We start from the raw sequence: 21206 nt of genomic DNA on the forward strand, positions 1-21206 counted from the left end.
GTTTGAGTGGACTTTGACTAACCTTGCCTTTTGAGAAAATAATATGTTATGCAGGTTTGAGATGAACAAAAGATAGCAGAAACCTTGAGATTCACTCCGAGGCATTAAGAGGATTTAAGTGGAAAGGCCATCCTGCTGCCTACGCCTTAGTTCTGAGGGTGTTTCTGCTGTCTATGCTAACCATGAACTCTTCAATCGAAAATTAGATATATAAACCCTTTTCAACAAAAAAATTAAAATACACCATGGTTTATGGCATTACAACAAAATGCATAGCATTGAGTGAACATTTAAAATCTATGGTAAATTATGCATCCTATTGCAAATGCTGACTGAATTTAATCAAAGAAGGAATTCAGAGGCAAGTTACAGTATCTCACATACTTTTTTTTTATTTATAACAATGACTTTCAGGTTAACAATGATTTTTAAATGTCTACATGAATGCATTTGTCTACTTACTGCACTGATTTGTTTTATTTTATTTTATTTTTAATTAAAATGGACCAGTTTTGGGAATACTTGTATACATTTCCATAAACGTGACACAGAACAGCATTGTGGGTACCTGAACCATCATTCCCTTAAGCCACACAGCTCCATCATGAGGGAATTCTAATTTAACCCCTCATTTGATCATTCAGTTGCTCTTTTCTTCTGTTCTGCAGTTAGTTGATCCTTCCGAATTGTTTATTCCTCTCCACCTTCATCTTCTCCCTGTTCTCCATCCATTAGTAGGGCAGCATACTTACTCACTGAGCTGAATTGCTAAAGGGACAAAAAGAAATGTTATGAGCTCAACGCTAGAGTGGCATGAAGATATTAATGATCCAGTATTTGTCTCTATAAGTTATTCCCCAAGTTCCACACAGCAATGGGCTGAACACCACCACTGATTTGTAGTTTCTACAATCAATCAACTTTGGGGTCTAACGGTTCTTGCAATGTAGCCTACATTGAAGATGCTTCAAGAAAAAAAAAAAAAACTCTGAGAGGTCAGGACCAGGTGAGGTACTCACTGGAGGAGCGCTCTCTTCATATTTCTTTGGTTCTGAGGCTATTCTGGGATCTTTGTCCCGCCTGACCTCCTTCCTGTCAATTAAAACATGAAAGACTTGAAGAATAGTCCTCTCAAAAGCTAAAATTTAGTCATCCTCATATTGTTACAAATCCGTTTTTTGCTTCATGTAACAAAAAGGACTGACCTGCTCTTTTCCATACAATGATAGAGGATAAGGACTGGGGCTGACGAGTTCCGAAAAAATGGGGGGGCATATTTCAAAAGTCATGATTAATCCTAACAGAAAGCCCAAATGAAATCTGTTCAATTATAAAATGGGATCATATCTCTTCACAAGCTTTAAATTGAACTGCTCAATTCATATAGATTTGTTTTACAACGTGTTTATGACCTTTTTGGATCTTCTAAGTTTTGGTTACCTGTCCTGGACTTCCAAAGTGATTGAAAGAATCCTCTTATATTCATATTAACAATTTTTGTCATGTAATTTGTAATCAGTAACCAAATACATTTTTTAATTAACCTACACTGTAAAAAAATTGTGGTGGTTTTTGTTGGTTTAACTTAAAAAAGTAAGTAACCTGGTTGCCTTAAAATTTTGAGTTCATTGAAATTAAAAATTTGAGTTGATACAATGAAGGAAATTAGTTTAATAAATAGAAACTCAAAATATTTTTGTATCTGAACCACATAAAAAATGTGATAAATCATGAAAATAGCACAATTAGGCATGTTTTACTGCGTCATCAGAAATAACACACACATTATTACCCAATATGCTTACAAAATCTTTTAATAATATTTTAATAAAGGCTGTCGAATCTCAAAAAATGTTCATTGTATTAACTCAAATTTTTAATTTCAATGAACTCAAAATTAAGGCAACCAGGTAACTTTTTTTCTAAATAATTTTTTACAGTGTACCAGCACTGCACTTAAAGCTATTATATAATTAAAGCAGTTAAACCACATCTGAGTTAACATCTTATTACTACATGGACTGTTTTTAATTATGCAATGTGTTTTTACAGCAAAAGCTTTTAAAAGCTTTTAACGCTTTTTTCACAAGCTTTAAATTGAACTGCTCAATTCATATAGATTTGTTTTACAACGTGTTTATGACCTTTTTGGATCTTCTAAGTTTTGGTTACCTGTCCTGGACTTCCAAAGTGATTGAAAGAATCCTCTTATATTCATATTATTTATATTATATATATATATATATATATATATATATATATATATATATATATATAAATAAATTTGTGTTTCAAAGATTAGCTAATGATTCTGGAGCAACATAAGGCTGAGTAAATGATGTGACGGGAAAAAATGTGGGGTATAAATTGGGTTAACTATTCTTTTTAACCTCTTAATCTACATTTTTGAGCATTTTATGAAAACAATATACCCAAATAAAAATGTCATCGCTCCTTTAACCCTTTGGTCTATATTTTTGGAAACTATAAAATATGGGACGAGAACAATATTCTGATATCATATTATACTTTGAACACATCACTATGTATTTACATTAACTAATGGCAGAATAGAGGCAGAGTATGATTTAGTTTAGCGGCTACGGCTTGTGATAAACATAAAATGCAACACATTTGGGTGGTTGTCATCATTGATTATGCCCGTCGTTCCAGCTTCTTTTCTTACGGTCTCTTTTGTAATATGATGCAGAAATTGTACTACTTTTATAGTGCTTTTTAGCTTAGCAGTTCCAACTCACTATCAACATTACAAAAAAAGACTAGGGTTGGGAATTGAAAATTCGAATACTAGCCAAGCCCGTTATTTTGACTACTTTGGGTGTATCTGACAAGTTTAGGGTGTGCACCCAGAAACTGAGAGCTCACTTGCTTGTTAATGTTCCGTCTTCGAGTGTGCACACAGAAAGCCACCTTAGAAACAGGGCGAGTTCCCTCTCGTGCTTTTAAATAACTAAACAACAAAAGCGCACCGCTGGAAAGGCCAAAATCGAAACTCAATTTCGATGAATCGCACAGCCCTACTCTGCAGTCATGTGAATTCACATTAGTGAAGACTGCCTCACCTGTCTGTGGGTTCTCTCCGTGCAGGTTCAACCCCTCGTCCCCGCCCCCCTCCTCCTCTCCCAACTCCACCTCCTCTTCCCTGAGGCATAACCTTATCCCTTCGAATGCCATCAACCCGGTTTTCATCTAGCAAACAGAACAACATACAAGTCAGAAAACTCACTCCAAAGGTTCTTGCCACTCTGGTGAAGTGTTATTGTGGAGACTTTTACCCTTGCCCAATACGGTCTCCTCTGCTGACCTAGAGAAACAATGACAAAAAGCACAAGGCTGTTACCTTTGCCTCATCATTTTATGCTTTTATATTTGCATAACTTGAGAGAGAAATCACACCTGTTGGGTTTGGGAGCACTTTTGTTGCTGGGGGCAGCTGAGGGTGGTCCTTCCTTCTCATTAGCGCCTCCCCCAGTGCTGCGTTTGGCCCACGCGTTTTCTTTAGGGGGAGGAGCTGGCATTACTTTCAGTGGGAGCCCTCCTTGATTGGAAGAGGGTGATGGACTTGCAGGAGAGATCGGCTCATCCTCCTGGCCACTGAAGACTTCATTCTCTGAATGTTCACCATCTTGACATCTAGATCCTGCACATAATAGATACAGAAATATATTTGTATAACAACTGCTGAATTTTGTTTGATGTCATTATTGGCATCTTTAAACCAGTGTTATTTTAGTATTTTTTATAGCATTTATTAATATTTTGATTTAGCTTTTATTTATGTTTTATGTGCTTTTGTCTTTTTTGTTAATGTTTTATATATATTTCTATTAGCTGTAATTTGTATTTATTCCAGCATTAGTTTTTAGCAATTTTAAAGGGGGTGGTTGCATGCAATTTCACTTTTTCTAACTTTAGTTAGTGTGTAATGTTGCTGATTGAGCAAAAACAGTATCAGCAAAGTTACAGTGCTGAAAGTTCAACGCAAACTGAGATATTGTCTTTTAAAGTTATGGCAGTTTATTGCCTACAAAAACGGCCAGTTTGGACTACAAAGAGCTTCTTCCTGGGTTGGTGACATCATAAACCCTTGCTATGCTGCGTTCCACTCCACTATTAGACACGCACTTGCAAACTTCCCTAGCACTTCCCATCATGGGAATCCCCACCGTCATTTTGAAGTGCATTCCACTTCATGAAGTGGACAAGGGAAGTTTATATGGATAGACCCTTGCTCCCTCGATTTTGACAGAGGGAGCGAGTCTACTTCCCATGTACACTTCAGGTAGCTTCATTTGGCCATCTAATCAATCTATTTTTTTGAATTTTCCATTGTGTTTTTCGGAGGGATGGGCTTCATAGAGGGATGGGCTATTTTTTTTTAATGACTACAAAAGTTTTTAAATACCAGTTATAAACAGGGTAAGTTATCAGCTATAATATAAGGGCATTCATCAGAATTATAATAGTGCATCCCTAATCTCCATTCCTTGATAAGGTCTCTGTTTAAAACAAAAATCTATTACCTTTAGGTTGTGAGGATTCGCTTCCTGTGCGTTGCCGCTCTTTAAACGGCTCTTCACTTCTCCAACTCGGATCTCTGAAGAAAAAAAGACAAATTCAACTTCTACAATTCTCTAATTACTCTTTCATCACTATTTAAATGTTACTTTTTCCAGAAACTCCAGATGTTCCCTGAGCTGTATTTCATATCACACCTTCAAGATTTCACACCACTTACCACCTTTCCAAGTAGACACGAGTGTGGTTTGCTGGTGAACCACCAAGTTTCGCATCAACCCATCTATTTCCCCCTTTCTCACCGGTCTCGTGGTCGTCTATCTGGGGCCCTGTTCTTGTCCTCTTCCAGCTGTTTCTGGAGTCGATCTTGTTCTTTCTTCAACCTCTCCTCCACCTCTCTCTCCTTGGCGGCCGTGTCCACAGGTTTGGCTGCCCCAAATATAGAGGAAGTCCTGCTGGAATTCGTCGTGTTGCTCTGGGGGGACAAGCTTCCACTCTTTTCCTCCTCTTTTGGGATGCTCCGTGGCTTCAAGTTTAACTTGGGTCTCTGTAGAGCACCTGGAATGGAAAATCTCATACATTTAGAATAGGGAGACATCATTTCTGACATTTTTATCTTTAAAGCTGACATATGCAATTTCTCCAATAGCATGGTCTTATGTACCCCTTTCTTCTCGTCCTTCATCCCTCTTATCTACGCGCTCTTCTCGATCTCCATAGCGATCTCCATCTCGGCGGTCACCAAAGTCTCTACTAAAGCCACCACCGAATCCTCGCCGTCCTCCACCACGCGAGTCATAACCTAAGACAACCATATGACCATATCATTACTTGCAAAGCAAAATGAAATAAAAGACACACCAAACATTCAGTAATGCATAGAAATTAAAATGGATATCTAAGCAAATTATAACAACTTTCATTTTTGGATTAACTATCCCTTTAATAACTTTTACTACCGTTTCTGATTATCATATAAGAAACGCCACTGAACGAATCTCCACCAACCTCCACGATCGTAGTCTCTGCTACCTCGGTCATCGTAGCGATCTCTGCGATCTCGATCATCAAAGCGATCTCTACCACTGAAGCGATCTCGACCGCTGTCAAAGCGGTCATCGCGCCTTGGAGCATCTCTGAATCGGTCCGACTCAAAGCGATCACGTGACCCTGCAAGAAGAAACCACAAGGCATTACACAAAATAGTATGTTAACAGTCAAACCAGATTTAAATTGAGATATATTTAACCTTGAATAAACAAGCTTTTTTCAAGGAAAACCACACGGAGCCCTTAAAGGCCCACTGAAGTGCCTTGAAATGCACAGTATTATTCAATGTGTTGACGTAATTTCCACTGAAGGAGGAAGACAGGGCAAGACATATTGAACAGCCCCGCCCCTTTTTAAAAAATAGCCAATATAATGCTTTAGTTTATATCAAAGCTCAGCCAGAGGCATTGAGGTCGGTAAAGCCATAGTTTCCAGCTAATCTCTAACTTAGTCCTCCTAATCGCATTCATATTACTTTAAAATATATCATCCTGTGCAGAATTCAAATAGGTCCAAAGTGTTTTGTGGTCTGTGCTGGCTTGCGCACAAGATCCGCTCTGTGCTATCTGGACCGGAGCAGGCAACCTCCCGCGAGCTACCTTAAAGCCAATACGGAAGTAATGTAAACTGCAATTCATCAACTGGCCACTAGGGTCAGAATCTCATTAAGCTCCATATTAGAATTCCCAACTTTACAGCAGAAAAAAAACCTGTTTACAGCCTGGTACAACTTGTGGTTTTGGTCTATGCGGCTAATTTTGCCCTTCATGACAACTGTGAGGGAGGTGAACTTTTTTTTATAACTCATTTGTTTACTCGCTAGCAAGATGACAATGGCCAGCTCGTCTCTACTTTAAGCTTCAGAGCAGCTTATCAGAATCCTATGGGTGACGTCACGGACGCTACATTCATATTTTTTTACAGTCTATGGTGTGAACAAGTGACCAAATTCAGCCACAGCTTCAGCATCTATTTATATTGTAAGGGGTGGGACGCTTTAGATTCTACAGAGCATTTGATTGGACAGAAAATCTGACGAGAAGCTGATCCATATTCATGGTAGCTGGAGAGTAGGTTTTGTATGCTTACATATTCTAAATGCGAATATTGCCAGTTTTGGAGCACACTAGCTTATAGATAACATTAGCCTACCATATTCATACTAAAAGCCAAACATTTTCAAAGGACTTTAAAGCTTCATGCTTGTTGACAACAAATTAATTTAATCATTACATACACATTACATATTGTTCTACTGCTTTGCGTAGAACGCAGCATTTTATGTTCATCACAAGCCGTAGCCGCTAAACTAAATGTATTTGCATACAAGTTTACAAATTGGAGTATACTTAAAGGGTTAGTTCACCCCAAAATGATTTTTTTTATTTATTTAATTTAGTTTTTTTGGCAACAAAAACTATTCTCGTCGCTTCATAAAATTATTGTAGAGCCGCTGTAGTGAGATGGGGTTTGTATCGACGTCTTTAGTGCCTTTTATGGTCTTGACAGAGGAAATGATATTGGTGTGAATGAAGGCCTTTCTGAGCCATCGGATTTCAACAAAAATATCTCCATTTGTGTTCCGAAGATGAACAGAAGTCTCAAGGGGGTCGCACACCGGACGCGGAGCTCGGCGGCGCGCCACGCAGCGTCTCAGGTATCGCACACCGGACGTGCACATTTTAAAAGGCTACGTTTATTATACATTTCCCCAAAATATGTTTAGACTTTATTCAAGCTGTTGAACTCAGAATGTAAAACAAATGTGTCTTGTAGCAAAGGTTGAAATCAGTATACCTTAACGATAATATACTTTTAATATAAAGCCTTGAAATGGCGCTCTGTGGCGCGGCAGGATTTAGAACAACTTCCTGAGTCGCCGCGGACAGGCGCCGAATGCCGCCACCGGTGTGCGTACACTCATTGAAAACAATGTGTTCGAATTTTAAAGACGTGGCGCGCCGTCGAGCGCCGCCGAGCTCTGCGTCCGGTGTGCGACCCCCTTTACAGGTGTTGACCGTCATTTGTGTAAGAAATTATTGAGAGAATTTTTCTTTTTGGGTGAACTAACCCTTTAAAGATTTGCGATTTGATAATATATACATCCGAAAGCATTTTATTTTGAGTAATTGTGCAGCTTTACTTTTCAATGTTATAAATAATAAAAATTCTGTTGATTGTAGACATACCAGAATATAAGACCTATGTACAGTTTGCATCTGTTTAACTTACGGTCTCCAAATCCTTCATCTCTGCGTGGTCCATCATCTTGCTCCGCAGTCGGCCGTGCCCTCCAATCAGAATCCGTCTTATCAGGGCCACCATCCATCATACGACCACGATCTCGATCACGGTCTCGCCCTGACATTGATCCACCATCCCTCTCTGGAGGCAATATGATGTTAAATTTAAATCAGGAAAAACTTTCACAGAGGCAAAAACAACGTGAAGGAGTCTGTATATCATCAGTTCACCTTTGTCATTGGACTGATCTGCGATATCCACTCGAATCCGTCTGTTCCCAAGATTCTACAAAAATTTAATGCAACATTAATTCAAAATAGAAAAAAAACAGCAATGCACTGAAGTCAGTATTTTATTGATGACCTACCTCCTCATTTAGACTGAGAGCACGCAAAATTGAGTCAACATCATCAAATTCAGCATAACCAAACCCTTTAAGCCTTTCTGGGTTATTGGGCTCCCGTGGCAAACGCACTGCACTGATCTGATAATATACACATAAGATACAGTTATACGCAACCAGCACACAAGCAGCTAAGACATTATAAGTATTATTTAGGCATCCCATTTTTAAACATGCATGTTCCCACTGACCGCAAGTCCCCTGAAGAAGTCTTTGATGGATTCCTCACTGACGTCATAGGGAAGGTTACCAAGGAAGGCCGTGTAGGGCGGGCCGCGTGGCAGCCGAGAGCGGTCAACGTTTGGCTCCCGTGCTGCGCGAGGTGCGGTAGGCAGGATGGAGCGATCAATGGGAGGAGCTCGATATGTATCCTCAGCAGTATGCCAGGAAGTTGAGACTAATGAGAAGGAGAATGGGACTTGATTACCATAGAATATTTTAATTGACTAGATTCCAAAATGCAATCCAAAATCCAATTTACACCTGTGTTTGGCATCGATCTTGCAAAATAGCACATACACAGTGAAGCATAATGTCTTACCATCCCTAGCATTTGGTCGTCTTAAGGCTGAAATACACTACATGACTTTGGCCTAGATCTTTTACACAGATTTACAGCTGGAGTTGAAAACAGTTGCTAAACTGCAGATTTTGGTCAGTCAGAGTTGACATTTTAACAGAAGATTGCATAGAAAGTGATGTGCACAAACTCCATTTTTTTTTGCCTCAGACTAAGATAAAACGAAAAGAAACGAAACCAGCATATGGCTTAGTCCACTTACCAAATCGCAAAGGCTACATCATTTCTCATGGAAATTTTTTGAAAAACCTATTTTTGTTAACTCATCCTAGGCCGTTGCTCCGATTTTCACTTAAATTGAACCATATTATCTTCAGACCATACTGACAAATATTCTCTCGAACAACAAGTAAACAAAGATCACGCCAAAACGAACGCATTGATGAATATCTCTGCAATGCTTTAGGGTATATTTAGTAGCCCAAGACTGGTTTTCCACTAAAGCCAAGCAGGCTCGAGCCTGGTCAGTACCTGGATGGGAGACTTCCTGGGAAAACTAGGTTGCTGCTGGAAGAGTTGTTAGTGAGGCCTGCAGGGGGGTGCTCACCCGGGGTCTGTTTTAATTGTCCTAGTACAGTTGTAATTTAACATTTGCATCTTGTAGATATAAACAATAATAACAACAACAGTGGTAAGATGTGAAGGGGAGGAGAATGTATACGTGCATCACGCTTAGTCGATAAAACACTCCTGCAAAGGATATACCTGTGTATTCTCGCTCATGACTCCTCAGGAAGCCTCGTCAGTCCTCGACCCTCGTGGGGAAATTAAAGACTTGAGATGATCGAATCTTGCCCTGGAGGGCCAATGCGCTGCAGAGTTTAGCTCCAACCCTAATGAAACACCTGAACATGCTAATCAATGTCTTCAGGATCATTAGAAAATCACAGGTGGGTGTTTTTGATCAGAGTTGGAGCTAAACTCTGCAGAGCATTGGCCCTCCAGGGTAAGATTTGAATAGTCCTGTCCTAAATGACGGCTGAGCGTGGTCAGTTTCCGGGTAATAGGATGGAGGACAGAGGAGCGAGGAAACAAGGGATATTGAGAAACACCCATTGATTGATTTCATCACCATTCAGCTTGTTTTAGTGGGTGTTCTGGCGCAATATGGCTACCGTCGCACCATCCGGGTGAATGCTGCACGTTGGTGGTGGCTGAGGAGATTCTCCTCTTCTATATGTAAAGCGATTTGAGTACCCAGAAAAGCACTATGTAATTATTATTATTATTAATAATTGAGACCAACCTTGTGCAGTGTTTAAAATTGCCCCCTATTGACTATTCCCTACATTACTCCACTTGAAAAAGTGAATGAATTCAAACAGAGAGTATGCCAGAAGGTATGCGCAATGCGTTTGCACAATTTTTACTTGCTGTTTAATAATTATTTGAAATGGGTCCAAGTTGTTTACATGTGTCAGCTGCAGCTCAGTACGCAGCAACTGAAGATATTAGAAGACGTGACTGTTTAGATATGAGTTTTATAGTAAAATTATAGCATAACATGATGTAGTTTAGATTTTTAGCTTCATTGCAAATAGGGCTGTCCTCGACTAAGGATTTAGACAATCGAATCAGAATTGTCGAATCTCTCTATGGTCGACTGATAGTCGAATCATCTGTGTGTGTGAATGGGTTGGGAGGGGCACGACACTGTCAGCAGAAGGGTAAAACTATTTTTATTTTCCTTTACACACTGCACACAGCAACAACTTTTAATAAAGCGACAAAACTGCCTGCTAACTGACAGACAAACTGACAATGGCTTTCTTATTTAGGTTTAAATAGCCTAAAAGTTAATGTGGTGGGTAAACATTAATAAACCGTTTTCTAATAACATGTTAAAGCCGTGATCGAAATACAGAACATCACACAAATATATAAAAGAACATTTTGATAAATAAACCTAAAAAAATACCTGCCTAGAGAGGACAAGCGTTTACGTGCACGTTCTGAAGCCGAATCGTGAAGGACGCGAAGCCCAGCCCCGCGCCTCAGGATCTCACACCGCCACCCGACGCGCACATTATATATGCGCGAGCTCAATTTTGAATTGAATAACAGATGAGCTGCACGAAAGCGCTCAGTGGTGCGGCAGGATTTTAAACAACTTCCTGTGTGGCCGCGGACAGGCGCTGAATGCTGCCGCCAGTGTGTGTACACTCACTGAACGTGTTCTAATTTTAAAGGCGCGGTGCGAAGCTCAGCGCCCTTAAAGGGGTCGCACACCGATGCTCAGCGCCGCGACACGTCTTTAAAATATTGAGCACCCCCATATTGCCAAAATGGTATGATCCTCGTTTCGTAACACCCGCGAAGATTCGACCGTGAGATCGGTGGTCGAATCAGGCTCCGCATATCGATGCATCGAATCTTCGACTATTCGAGGTCACCCCTAATTGCAAAGGAAGTTGATTGATAGACCAAATTTCATAATGGTAATTAAGTCCATTACATAAAAATGAGAAAGAAAACAAGGTATTAAAAAAATAAGAACTGGAAATATCAAATGGGATGGGGATGTTCTCTTATTCTGGACGGCAAGGGCAGAGAATGCGTCGAGCATATTTTGCAGTATAAAAAACACATATCAATTTCATCAGGCTCTAAAAATTATTTAAAAGGAACACTAAGAATGGCCTTCTCCGCTGCAATAATTACAACTCCTGCGTCATCAGAACAGGATGTTCAAAGCAGCACCATTTCCATTTAAAAAAAATGTTTTGTCTGGGCTGAACGCAGCCCAGTTGTACACTCGTTACTGTGGTGCATTTTGGGATTGAATGAGTGCACTCAATATTGTCCACTATGGTTTCGTACACCACTATAAATGACTGGCTCCTCAAATAGTGCCCTATTTAAGGGTATAGAAGGCGATTTCAGACACAGCTTCATGTGTGTGTAGGGATGGGTATCGTTAAGATTTTAACGGTATTACTACTCTTACCGATACTGCTTATCGGTCCGGTACTTTAACGGTATTCTTATCGGTACTTTTTGAGATTTTATATATATATATACATACACACACACACACACACACACACACACACACACACACACACACACACACACACACACAAACACAATTAACAAAAATACACATTATATAGGCCTATACAGTGCTTTAATTTCAGGAAGAATTCTAGTAAAATAACACTGCATAGTTTATCATAAATAGCCAAAATAATGCGTAATAAAGCTGAAGTTATTAATTCAAGAGCTGTGAGTGATTTTCTCTTTGCATTTGGTTGTTTAATTCGTAGTAATTCATCAGCATGTTTATTAACACCACTGCCTCTTTAAGACAGATGTGCAGCTCTATAGGCGACTGATAATAGGCAGATACACTACACTTTCTCCTGACTTTATCCAAAATAACTACGTCCATTTTAGACACAAACTAAAACTGTTTAACTGTTGTATTTAAGAGACTCTCCAAGCCGGGATTTTGACATAGATGTTTGTGTACATTTGATCGTTTAGACGCGAGTGTGAAACCGAAAGTGTAATTTGCTCGTCTCATTGCGGGCTGTTTCGGAGCGCGCGCGCCGACTTGGGAACATCCTCTTGCGCACATTTTTGTGCTTAATCGTTCTTTTTATTATTAAAACGCATCCCACAATTTACCAACAGTAGCTAGACTGTATTTTACAACAATCTCTGATCGTGCTGATTCTGTCATTGCGTTTGAGTTTTATGGAGAAATGACAGCGTAGGCTACTGCTGCAAAGGGAATTAGCCTACATAAGTTGCGCTAGACATAAATATTATTTTAATCTTTGGAAGCCAAAATCTAAAATAAAATCAGACTATCACAGATCTAAAGTGTAACCAGGCTATGTTTGAATGTTCAGTTCTGTCCTCTGTCGTTTTGCTCGTGGTCTCTCTCTTTCTCGTATTTTCAAAAGTACCGACAGAAGAACCGATAACGTCCGAGCTTATCGATACAACGGTCTTTCAAAATTCACCCCCGGGGCCCGTTTAATACCGGTTTTCGGTACCCATCCCTATGTGTGTGTGTGTGTTATGACAACCATGACCTGAGAGTACATGCACAGTGCCACCATGAGGTCCGGAGATATGGACATTTTGCTTATAACTACTGAACAGTGAACTGAAACACTTTAGATTCAGCACATGCCGAGTTAAATGATACCCTACTTAAAGTCTGCAATTTTGAATAGTCATAAAATGCTGTTTTACGAACACATTGGCATATTGTTATAAAACACAGTATGTGCCATTGGCACCATGCCCTGATAGTACTAAAAAAATTGAGTCAGCGTCAAATGAAATTTCAAAAATGGGTGTAAATTTCATCTAACAGTTAAAGGGTCATGAAACCCCCCTGCTGCAGCAGTGTTTTTTCACACCTTCGATTTGAAAAGGCTTCTTAAAAGGGGAGTGGTCAACTGTGAAAAGGTAGGATGGTATTGTGTGGAAAGAGGGAATGTTTGCATAAATAGGGGAGTGTCATTAGGTGCATTAAGATTAGCGATACCAACAGCAGCAGTTACAGCGGTTCTGAGACATGTTCTTGGTTCACGTTGGCATTGTTTACCACAGTGAGATTGAATGAGGGATGAGTACAGCGAATGAGAGAGCTATGAGTGGCTTGCAGCAGAGATCGCAAATCATTCAGCTCTTCAAACCAGTATAATTCAGTGAGAAATGAAAATAAATGTTATTCTGCATGACAAAATATTTTGCAAACGTGATAAAACTATATTTGTCCAAATCTGCACGCTGTTTGGCAAGATGAACAACGCGCCGACGTGATAAGAGAACGTGAACCACCCACGAACATGCGATGCGACAGATGTGTAATTCTAGATCGGGGTAAAGCGAAGGGGTTTGAGGTTTCATAGTCTCGACCGCACATTTGAAGCACAGAGCAACGCACGCTGGGTTGCCGTGACGATCCGTGGTGTCACTCGGCAGCTAAATCTATATTTGTCCAAATATGCAGCACTAAGAGCCCAAACACATGCGGTTTAGTGCATGTCTGTGACCACAAATAAAACGGAGAGGACGTGGCTTTTGATTCTTTTTGATATTTGATCAAAAATATTGTTCATTAGCCTACAGATTGGTTATTTTGCACTCCTGACATAAATTAGATAGTCAACGCTTGCAGGTTCGGCGTGCGATTCCTCAAGTTAATTTTACTTTACCGAGCCTTTGTAGCAAAGGCTTCCACAGACTGCACCCGCTTACAACTTGCTTGGCGCCCTTACGTTACTTCGTATCAGCACGACGCCTAGCTTTCCTCCTTGACTTTACCGCACGCTGCTTCCAACCCCCCCCCATGTCTCTACAATAATGATGGAAGACGAGCCTGACAGAAGTGACTGTCTCATGCATATTAACTACATTATCTTGTATGCATAATACAGTGCAGTGATTGGACTGAAGGAGCTTTATGTCATGAATGTATATCGAGAATCGCTCAGAGCGGTCGATGTCAGCATGTCCCCAGCAGCCCATACTTGGGCCGAAAAGCACACGCTGACGTCAGCATTTGTGACGTTGCTCTGACTAAGCTTTTCAAACCGGAAGACAGAAATCGCTCTGAAAAATGCAAAAATAACTATTTTCACATATGAATACCATTAATGAGTACCCTTAGTGTTTTCAATGATGTTAAGCCTATACATATCTGTTAACATCTCAAAAAAAGTGTTTTGAGGTTTCATGACCCTTTAAAGGGAACAATAAACAAAAAAGGACAATTAAAGGGGACAAATAATACAGCCAAAATTGTACTTGTAAAGGCAGGCATACACTGTGCTAATTCAGACACTTTGGAATTTGTGAGGTATTGCAGACTCTACGAGTCAGTTAATTTGATAATCACTTATTCAATGTTGCTGCTATAGCTTCAGATACAAAAAAATATACGTGCAAATGATTTGTTGAAAAGCAGAGAACAGTAGCCATTCCTTTCAACCAAAACAACCAGAGGGAGAGAGAGGGCGCGCGTGAGAGAGAGAAAGAGTGCGTGTATGTTTGCAGACACTGAGCTATAGCCTGATAATACTCACTACTGGAGCAACAGAGGGACTCATTAAATAATTGTTTTTACTAAACAATTATTTAAGTATATATCATTATATTATTTACAATACACAATGTGGATTTTAATGCTATTTTTTTAGACCTTCAGATGGGGTAAGTCCTGATTTTTGGTCAAATTGTGTAGCCCTACAAACAAGCACAGCACACCTTTTGATGTTTGATATTTTCAGCCAACTTCAGACCTATTGTTTTCATTTGTCATGGATCTCCCAAAAATGAGTCTGCTCTGAATTTTAAAAGTAATGTAGCCCATTCCAGGATTTACTCACCATCTCCATCCAAGTCATCAGTTTCATCTGCCCAGCTGGTGGTCTTCGCGCTGGGGTAACTGGGGGGTGCACTGCCACTGCTATCATTTGCAAGGAAATCAGTCAGGGTCAGGGTCTTCCCCTTCTTCTTATTCTTCTTAGCTAAAGAAAGAATAATAGATGCTATGAGAATGCCAAAACTGAGCCATTTCATTATTTGATAATGTGGGGGGGGGGGGGGGGGGGGGGGTGTTAAGGCAGGGAATTGGTTCTATTCAATGGTTGCTGATTTGATGGAAGCCGATCTGAATGAAAGCTTGAGGTCGATTGAAAGAAAGGGGCAGCACTAAGTGGACTAAATATCACCAGAGGTGGTCAAAAAAATTAAACATTCATGGATATGTTGTTCACAATAGATCAATAAAAATGCATTTAGAAATTAGGCCGAATTTATATTTCAAGTTTAACATTCAGAGTAAGAAAAATATTTAAGTTCTCACCATGGCTTGGCCACATGGTGACAGAGATAACAGAAAATATGATTATGCAAAAAAAAAAAAAAAAAAATTCTCACTAGTATCTTCTTGCCTTAAAACTGAAATGTGAGTACACTTGTAGATGTACAACATTTACAACATCTGAACACCCTTCATTAAATAGCATAAACAAACCAGGAGCTAATAGGCGTCACACCACTCATTAAAAGTTGAGCAATATCACACTTGTGCAAAAGACATGTTGACACGAAACGTGGCACTGAAAAGGTGAAATAAGACACTCAATGAGCCTCACTCACTATGGCTTTTGTAAGGGGAGGAGATGGCTCATTCAATCATAAAAATAAATGGATATGTCTAACATGCAATGTGTTAGCTTTAGTCCTGCATTACAGTTCAAAGAGCCAATGATCTTGTTCACAAAAGCATTATCTGTTTATTTATCTATAAAGTCAATGCGTAACTGGATAAGCCAGAAAAACATAGAAGCACAATTTATGATACCACTGGTGTCAGATGCTACTACTGATTTGAAATATCATTCAGGGATGACATTAACAAAGTTTCTTATAATTCAAGAATATAGAAGCTGTGCAGAATACCTACTGTACTGCCCTGGTTGTATAACATTTAGAAAAGCATTCAAATAATCATACTTTGTGAAAAATTCACATTCCACGCATGTTTAGGTAACTTACTTAGGTATTATTTTCGTATGCTTGAACAGTTTAATATGGCTTAGATAAACTCTTGACAGGTGTTTTTGCTCTTGAGTTCCTCGATTATTTTAACTAATAGAATGAACTGGTGAATGATTCAATGACTCAACAGAAATAAGAAACTCGCCATCTACAAGAATAACAATGTAACTGCACTAAATGAATTGTAAACACACAAAACGAATCAGTGAGATAAAAGTCTCCCGACTCACACCACTACAATCGGTTCTCTAAAACGAGCGGAGAGCGTCCGTCCACGGCGCTGTGCACGTGGTGAACGCTCCGGTCCCTCCTCTGGAACGCACTGCGCATGTGCACCAAGCACGGGTTATTAGCACCATCCAGAACTTTATGCACTGTCATTTACGATAATATTTAAACTTTCCGCGCACTAACGTTATAAACTACCACATACATTAAATTACCCGAACATCCGTTCGCGCAATCTTGTCCCGTCCTAAAACTCCGGACGACAACGAAACAGACGACGTGCAAGATTTGGCCGCTAGCACACTGGCTAATTCATCTGAGCATACGGCTTCCCCAATACAACTAATCCATGTTTTCAATGCATTTTACCAGTAGATTTAGCAGATCCGTGTTTGAAAAACGGACAGAGTGAATGCCTTAATCATTACGTGTGAATCCAGGTATATTATAAAAACTTGTTTGGAGCTGTTTAGCAAAGAAGCCTACAAATGTAGGCAGAGCACGAGTGCGCATTTTTCTTACCTGACGCCGCCATGTTGGAGAGTGTTCTGGTGGAAGAGTCCCGGATGAAGGCGTCAGGGATTTGTCACAGGGGGCAGGCAAGGCATCACACCCTCACTCAACCACACGAGAACATGCTTTAGAATAGAGGTCGCACTTTGTGAGGATGTGAAAGCTGCTAATAATCATATCTGGACACCATAATTAAACTGGAAAACAGAAATCTTAGATATATAAAATGGCATATATATATATATATATATATATATATATATATATATATATATATATATATATATATATATATATATATATAATTTATTTATTTATTTATTTATTTATTACTAACAAAATATTTTACAAGGTTTATGCATGTTCTGTAAATATATAAGAGAAAGGTATGTATGCCATTTACACACTGATGTTCCGTGCTGTTTTCTGGACTTGTATTGTAGGCCTTTGTTGGCTCTCCTAAAATTGCAACTAGAAAACAGTTCTACATTTATGCATTTTGACGGATGCTTTTATCCAAAGCAACTAAATTTACATTTACATTGAATGTATACCATTCATGCATTCCATCAGACTCAAACCCATGACTTTGGCATTGCTAGGTCAGTGCTCTGCTGTTAGAGCTAGAGGAAAATTATATGTTGCTGCATCTCTAACGTTACCCCAGACCCATTTCAATGTTTTTTACAGTGGGATTCATCTTTGAGAGGCCTGGATGATCCTCAGCATTTGTGGTGAGAAAATATGGGTATTTCTCTGTGTGGAAACTCAATGTGCACTCAGATGGCACTGCAACTCTCGACAAAGTTCATGGAAATATAAAATAACAGTCTGATAATATATATATATATATATATATATATATAATATCACCTTTTTAGATGATTATTGAGCAATGATTTTATCACTTTACTGTAAAACTTTGTCCTGTCGATACACAAGTATGTGCCAAGACAATACAAACACCTTTCATTCACCTCCAGATTTATAACCGCAAAAGTCATTAGAAAAGCCAAACGATACAAAGTATTTATTTAGTCATTTATATAATGCAGATTACAAGCAAACTCAAATTATAATATGAAGTTATGACATTATATAATCCAATTATATAATATAAATTTGTATGCTTTGCATTTACCATAAAATGAATGCTTGTATGTATGTTTTTGACACACACACACACACACACACACACACACACACACACACACACACACACACACACACACACACACACACACACACACACACACACACAGTTCACTGTCTTTGTGGGAACTCTCCATAGACATGAATGGTTCGGGTTTTTTATATTGTACAAACTGTATATTATATCCCCTTAAACTAATCCTGTTCCTAAACCTGCTCATCACACAAAACTGTCTGTATATTTACATTTACATCCATGAGTCTGTGTGCATTCAGGTTGAAGTCCCTACCAGGTTAGAAAATGACACCCAGACACACACACACACTGATTTATTCTGTTCAGGTTTAAAATAATAAATTTTGAACATTATTTATTTGATGCATGAAATATATAGTGCAGGTGAGTTGTTTAGAAGATTGTGCCAACCAAGGGATATCCACTAATTCCCTGCAGAGAGGCAAAAACAAACAGAACTGAAGACTTTTAAGAATTTGAATCATGTTTGAATTGTGTTCCAGAACTATACTATTGTTTATGTATATGTCTGTGTATTTGGACTTACTGCATCGCCTTCTATAATCCCAGCAGCAGTTTATACAGTGATGATTGCAGTGGCAGCGGTTACGGATGTCAAATCTCTCACCACATCTCCCTTGACAAGAGTTTGAAGCTACACCAAAATGAAGAGAACAAGCGTTATGCAGAGTAGTGTTAAAAGGGCCATGCCATATATACTGTATATATATATAGTGCAGGTGTATGATGTATGTATGTTTTAAAAGGATGTATGATGCTTTTATATGGTTAATGTTTTCAAAACACACACGTGCAATAGCGAATGGGCATTGATACTGTTTCCTATGCAATGAGGTTAGCAAATCATAACGGGCTGTTTACTGACAGTTGAAAATTATTGTTTTGTGCATATGTTTTTTTTTTTGTTTTTTTTTTGCAAAACCATTTATTAAGGTTATAAGTGAACTGTAAGTAACATATTAATAAATCCATGTCATGACCCTTTTAAAGGTATTAAATATAGATATAGTGATCTCTTGTATAGGTGTGTGTGAAAGAGTTACAATGATTGTGTGGTAGAGCAGTAGTTGAAGCAGAAATCTGTGAGGTAGTAGAAGCAGGTAAGGTTGTAGAAACAGGTTGGCAAGTGCTTGTAGGGTTGAAGACGACGAATCCTGGGAGATTCTGGACAATAGTGGTGGTGATCCAACTCTGATACTGTGAAACACGCGTGTAAACACCAGGAGAGTTGGGATCGGCACAGCCATAACCCCAGCTGGTGATACCGGACTGAACCCACACCGAACATTGCTTGCTCACCATTGGACCGCCAGAGTCCCCCTAAGACAGAGACATTTGGCTATGGGACGAGCCACACTGTAAAAAAATTTGGTTGTTTTTTGTTGGTTTAACTTAAAAAAGTAAGTAACCTGGTTGCCTTAAAATTTTGAGTTTATTGAAATTAGAAATTTGAGTTGATACAATGAAGGAAATTTGTTTAATAAATAGAAACTCAAAATATTATTGTATCTGAACCACATAAAAAATGGATAAATCATGAAAATAGTACTCTTTGGCGTGTTTCACTGCGTCATCGGAAATAAAACACACACAATTCCACAATATGCTTACAACATCTTTTAATAACATTTTAATAAAGGTTGTCGAATCTCAAAAAATGTTCATTGTATTAACTCAAAATTTTAATTTCAATGAACTCAAAATTTTAAGGCAACCAGGTAACTTTTTTCCTAAATAATTTTTTACAGTGTACATACTGTATATAAGATGGATAGATGGACATTTTGTGTGTCAAGATAAAAAAAAAAGTGCACAATTTTGATGTGCAACACTTAATAATCGTATTGGCTCTTGTACCTGACAGGTGTCTTTCCCTCCCTGTGTTAAACCAGCACAGATCATGTTGTTGGTAACAGATCCAGAACCCAGTAGAGTATTACACTGAGTATTGTCCACCACTGGAACCATAGTCTCCTGCAGAGTCCCAGGAGCAGGTAGGCTCACTGAACATACACAAACATATGTAATTATTAATTTGCGGTGCTAGAAGTAAATGCCATATGTGAATTGATGAGTTTGTATGTGTTTGTACCTCCAGATTGAACATCTCCCCAGCCTGTGATCCAACTGCTGGTGCCAGAAGGGAAGCTGCTGTTCAGTGCTGCCAGACACACGGGTCTAATATAGTCATTAAAGGTAACTGCGGAGGACAGACGCAGAAGAGCAATGTCATTGTCATGTGTGTTGCTGTCGTAGGAGGGGTGAACGATGATCTTGACAACGTTTCTACTAATTTCATTAGCATTGACTCCCTGCTGTATCCTTCTTCCTAAGTACACAAGCAGGCTGGTTGTATTGACACTGAAAACAGTCAGAGAATACAATGAGAAAAAAACGTACTGTCTTACAATTAAAATAAGAGCAAATGGGTGAATCTTACCTAGGTAAACAGTGAGCTGCCGTCAGCACCCATTCATTGTTTATGAGGGAGCCTCCGCAAAAATGACCTCCATAGGTAGAGCTGTGCAGACTGACCTGCCACGGCCACGAGCCATCAGGGGCATCCACACCACCCACAATACGGGTGTTTAGAGGGGCTTGTCCGCAAACTGAGAGAAAAAACAGATTGTTCACCTGCACATTTCTGTGTTTCATATGAGCATCTAAAGAATGAGACAAGCTCTTACCATTCAGCTGAGAAAGTGAACCTGCGGTGGAAAGAGATAGTAGCACACACTAAGGTATAATTTTATAGACATCCAGCTGCATGTGACATCCTCCAACTAAATTAACTGAATCAAATGATCTCACAAGAAACAGAAAAAAAGGCAGAAAGTATAGTGTTAATAAAGTTTCTACCTTAAACATTAAGTGTAAGTCTTACCTTGAACTGATAAGAGCAGGGCTAAACCGACAGACGTTAACCTCCACAT

The 21206-nt window shown here is 39.1% G+C and overlaps 2 protein-coding genes across 4 annotated transcripts; both read right to left on the bottom strand.

The window, feature by feature from the left end:
* Nucleotides 1–366: 366 nt before the first annotated feature.
* Nucleotides 367–17222, bottom strand: eif4bb (eukaryotic translation initiation factor 4Bb). 3 transcript variants are annotated; one of them, XM_067459990.1, is made up of 15 exons: nucleotides 17094–17222; nucleotides 15167–15307; nucleotides 8428–8633; nucleotides 8201–8317; nucleotides 8064–8118; nucleotides 7822–7974; nucleotides 5548–5709; nucleotides 5204–5341; nucleotides 4842–5097; nucleotides 4545–4618; nucleotides 3418–3661; nucleotides 3297–3325; nucleotides 3084–3210; nucleotides 1020–1092; nucleotides 367–768 (listed from the first exon to the last, which is right to left on the bottom strand). In XM_067459990.1, the coding sequence occupies exons 1-15, from the start codon at nucleotides 17104–17106 to the stop codon at nucleotides 691–693; spliced, it is 1866 nt and encodes a 621-aa protein (XP_067316091.1). In that variant the 5' UTR covers nucleotides 17107–17222; the 3' UTR covers nucleotides 367–690. The 3 variants fall into 3 exon arrangements, with proteins under 3 accessions (XP_067316091.1, XP_067316092.1, XP_067316093.1); XM_067459991.1 differs by lacking the exon at nucleotides 3084–3210 and having other exon boundaries at nucleotides 3248–3325; XM_067459992.1 differs by lacking the exons at nucleotides 1020–1092; nucleotides 3084–3210 and having other exon boundaries at nucleotides 3248–3325.
* A 1398-nt stretch (nucleotides 17223–18620) lies between these two features.
* LOC137093633 (trypsin-like) lies at nucleotides 18621–21206 on the bottom strand. The gene is made up of 8 exons (XM_067458462.1): nucleotides 21158–21206; nucleotides 20961–20981; nucleotides 20714–20882; nucleotides 20366–20634; nucleotides 20131–20276; nucleotides 19380–19593; nucleotides 18800–18907; nucleotides 18621–18684 (listed from the first exon to the last, which is right to left on the bottom strand). Exons 1-8 carry the CDS (start codon nucleotides 21204–21206, stop codon nucleotides 18677–18679), a joined length of 984 nt encoding a protein of 327 aa, XP_067314563.1. The 3' UTR covers nucleotides 18621–18676.

This window comes from Pseudorasbora parva, chromosome 12, assembly GCF_024679245.1.
Source record: "Pseudorasbora parva isolate DD20220531a chromosome 12, ASM2467924v1, whole genome shotgun sequence".
NCBI lineage: Eukaryota > Metazoa > Chordata > Actinopteri > Cypriniformes > Gobionidae > Pseudorasbora > Pseudorasbora parva.

What these genes read in the sequence shown, in the direction of transcription:
- eif4bb (XM_067459990.1), bottom strand. An exon ending in GGAGACCGTATTGGGCAAGG is followed by an intron (nt 3,211 to 3,296) that starts GTAAAAGTCTCC and finishes TCTGTTTGCTAG; the next exon opens with ATGAAAACCGGGTTGATGGC. An exon ending in CGGAGAGAACCCACAGACAG is followed by an intron (nt 1,093 to 3,083) that starts GTGAGGCAGTCT and finishes TTTAATTGACAG; the next exon opens with GAAGGAGGTCAGGCGGGACA.
- LOC137093633 (XM_067458462.1), bottom strand. Translation starts at nt 21,206, where the DNA reads ATGTGGAGGTTAACGTCTGTCGGTTTAGCCCTGCTCTTATCAGTTCAA. An exon ending in GCAGCTCACTGTTTACCTAG is followed by an intron (nt 20,635 to 20,713) that starts GTAAGATTCACC and finishes GACTGTTTTCAG; the next exon opens with TGTCAATACAACCAGCCTGC. An exon ending in TTGCCAACCTGTTTCTACAA is followed by an intron (nt 18,908 to 19,379) that starts CCTTACCTGCTT and finishes ATTTTGGTGTAG; the next exon opens with CTTCAAACTCTTGTCAAGGG.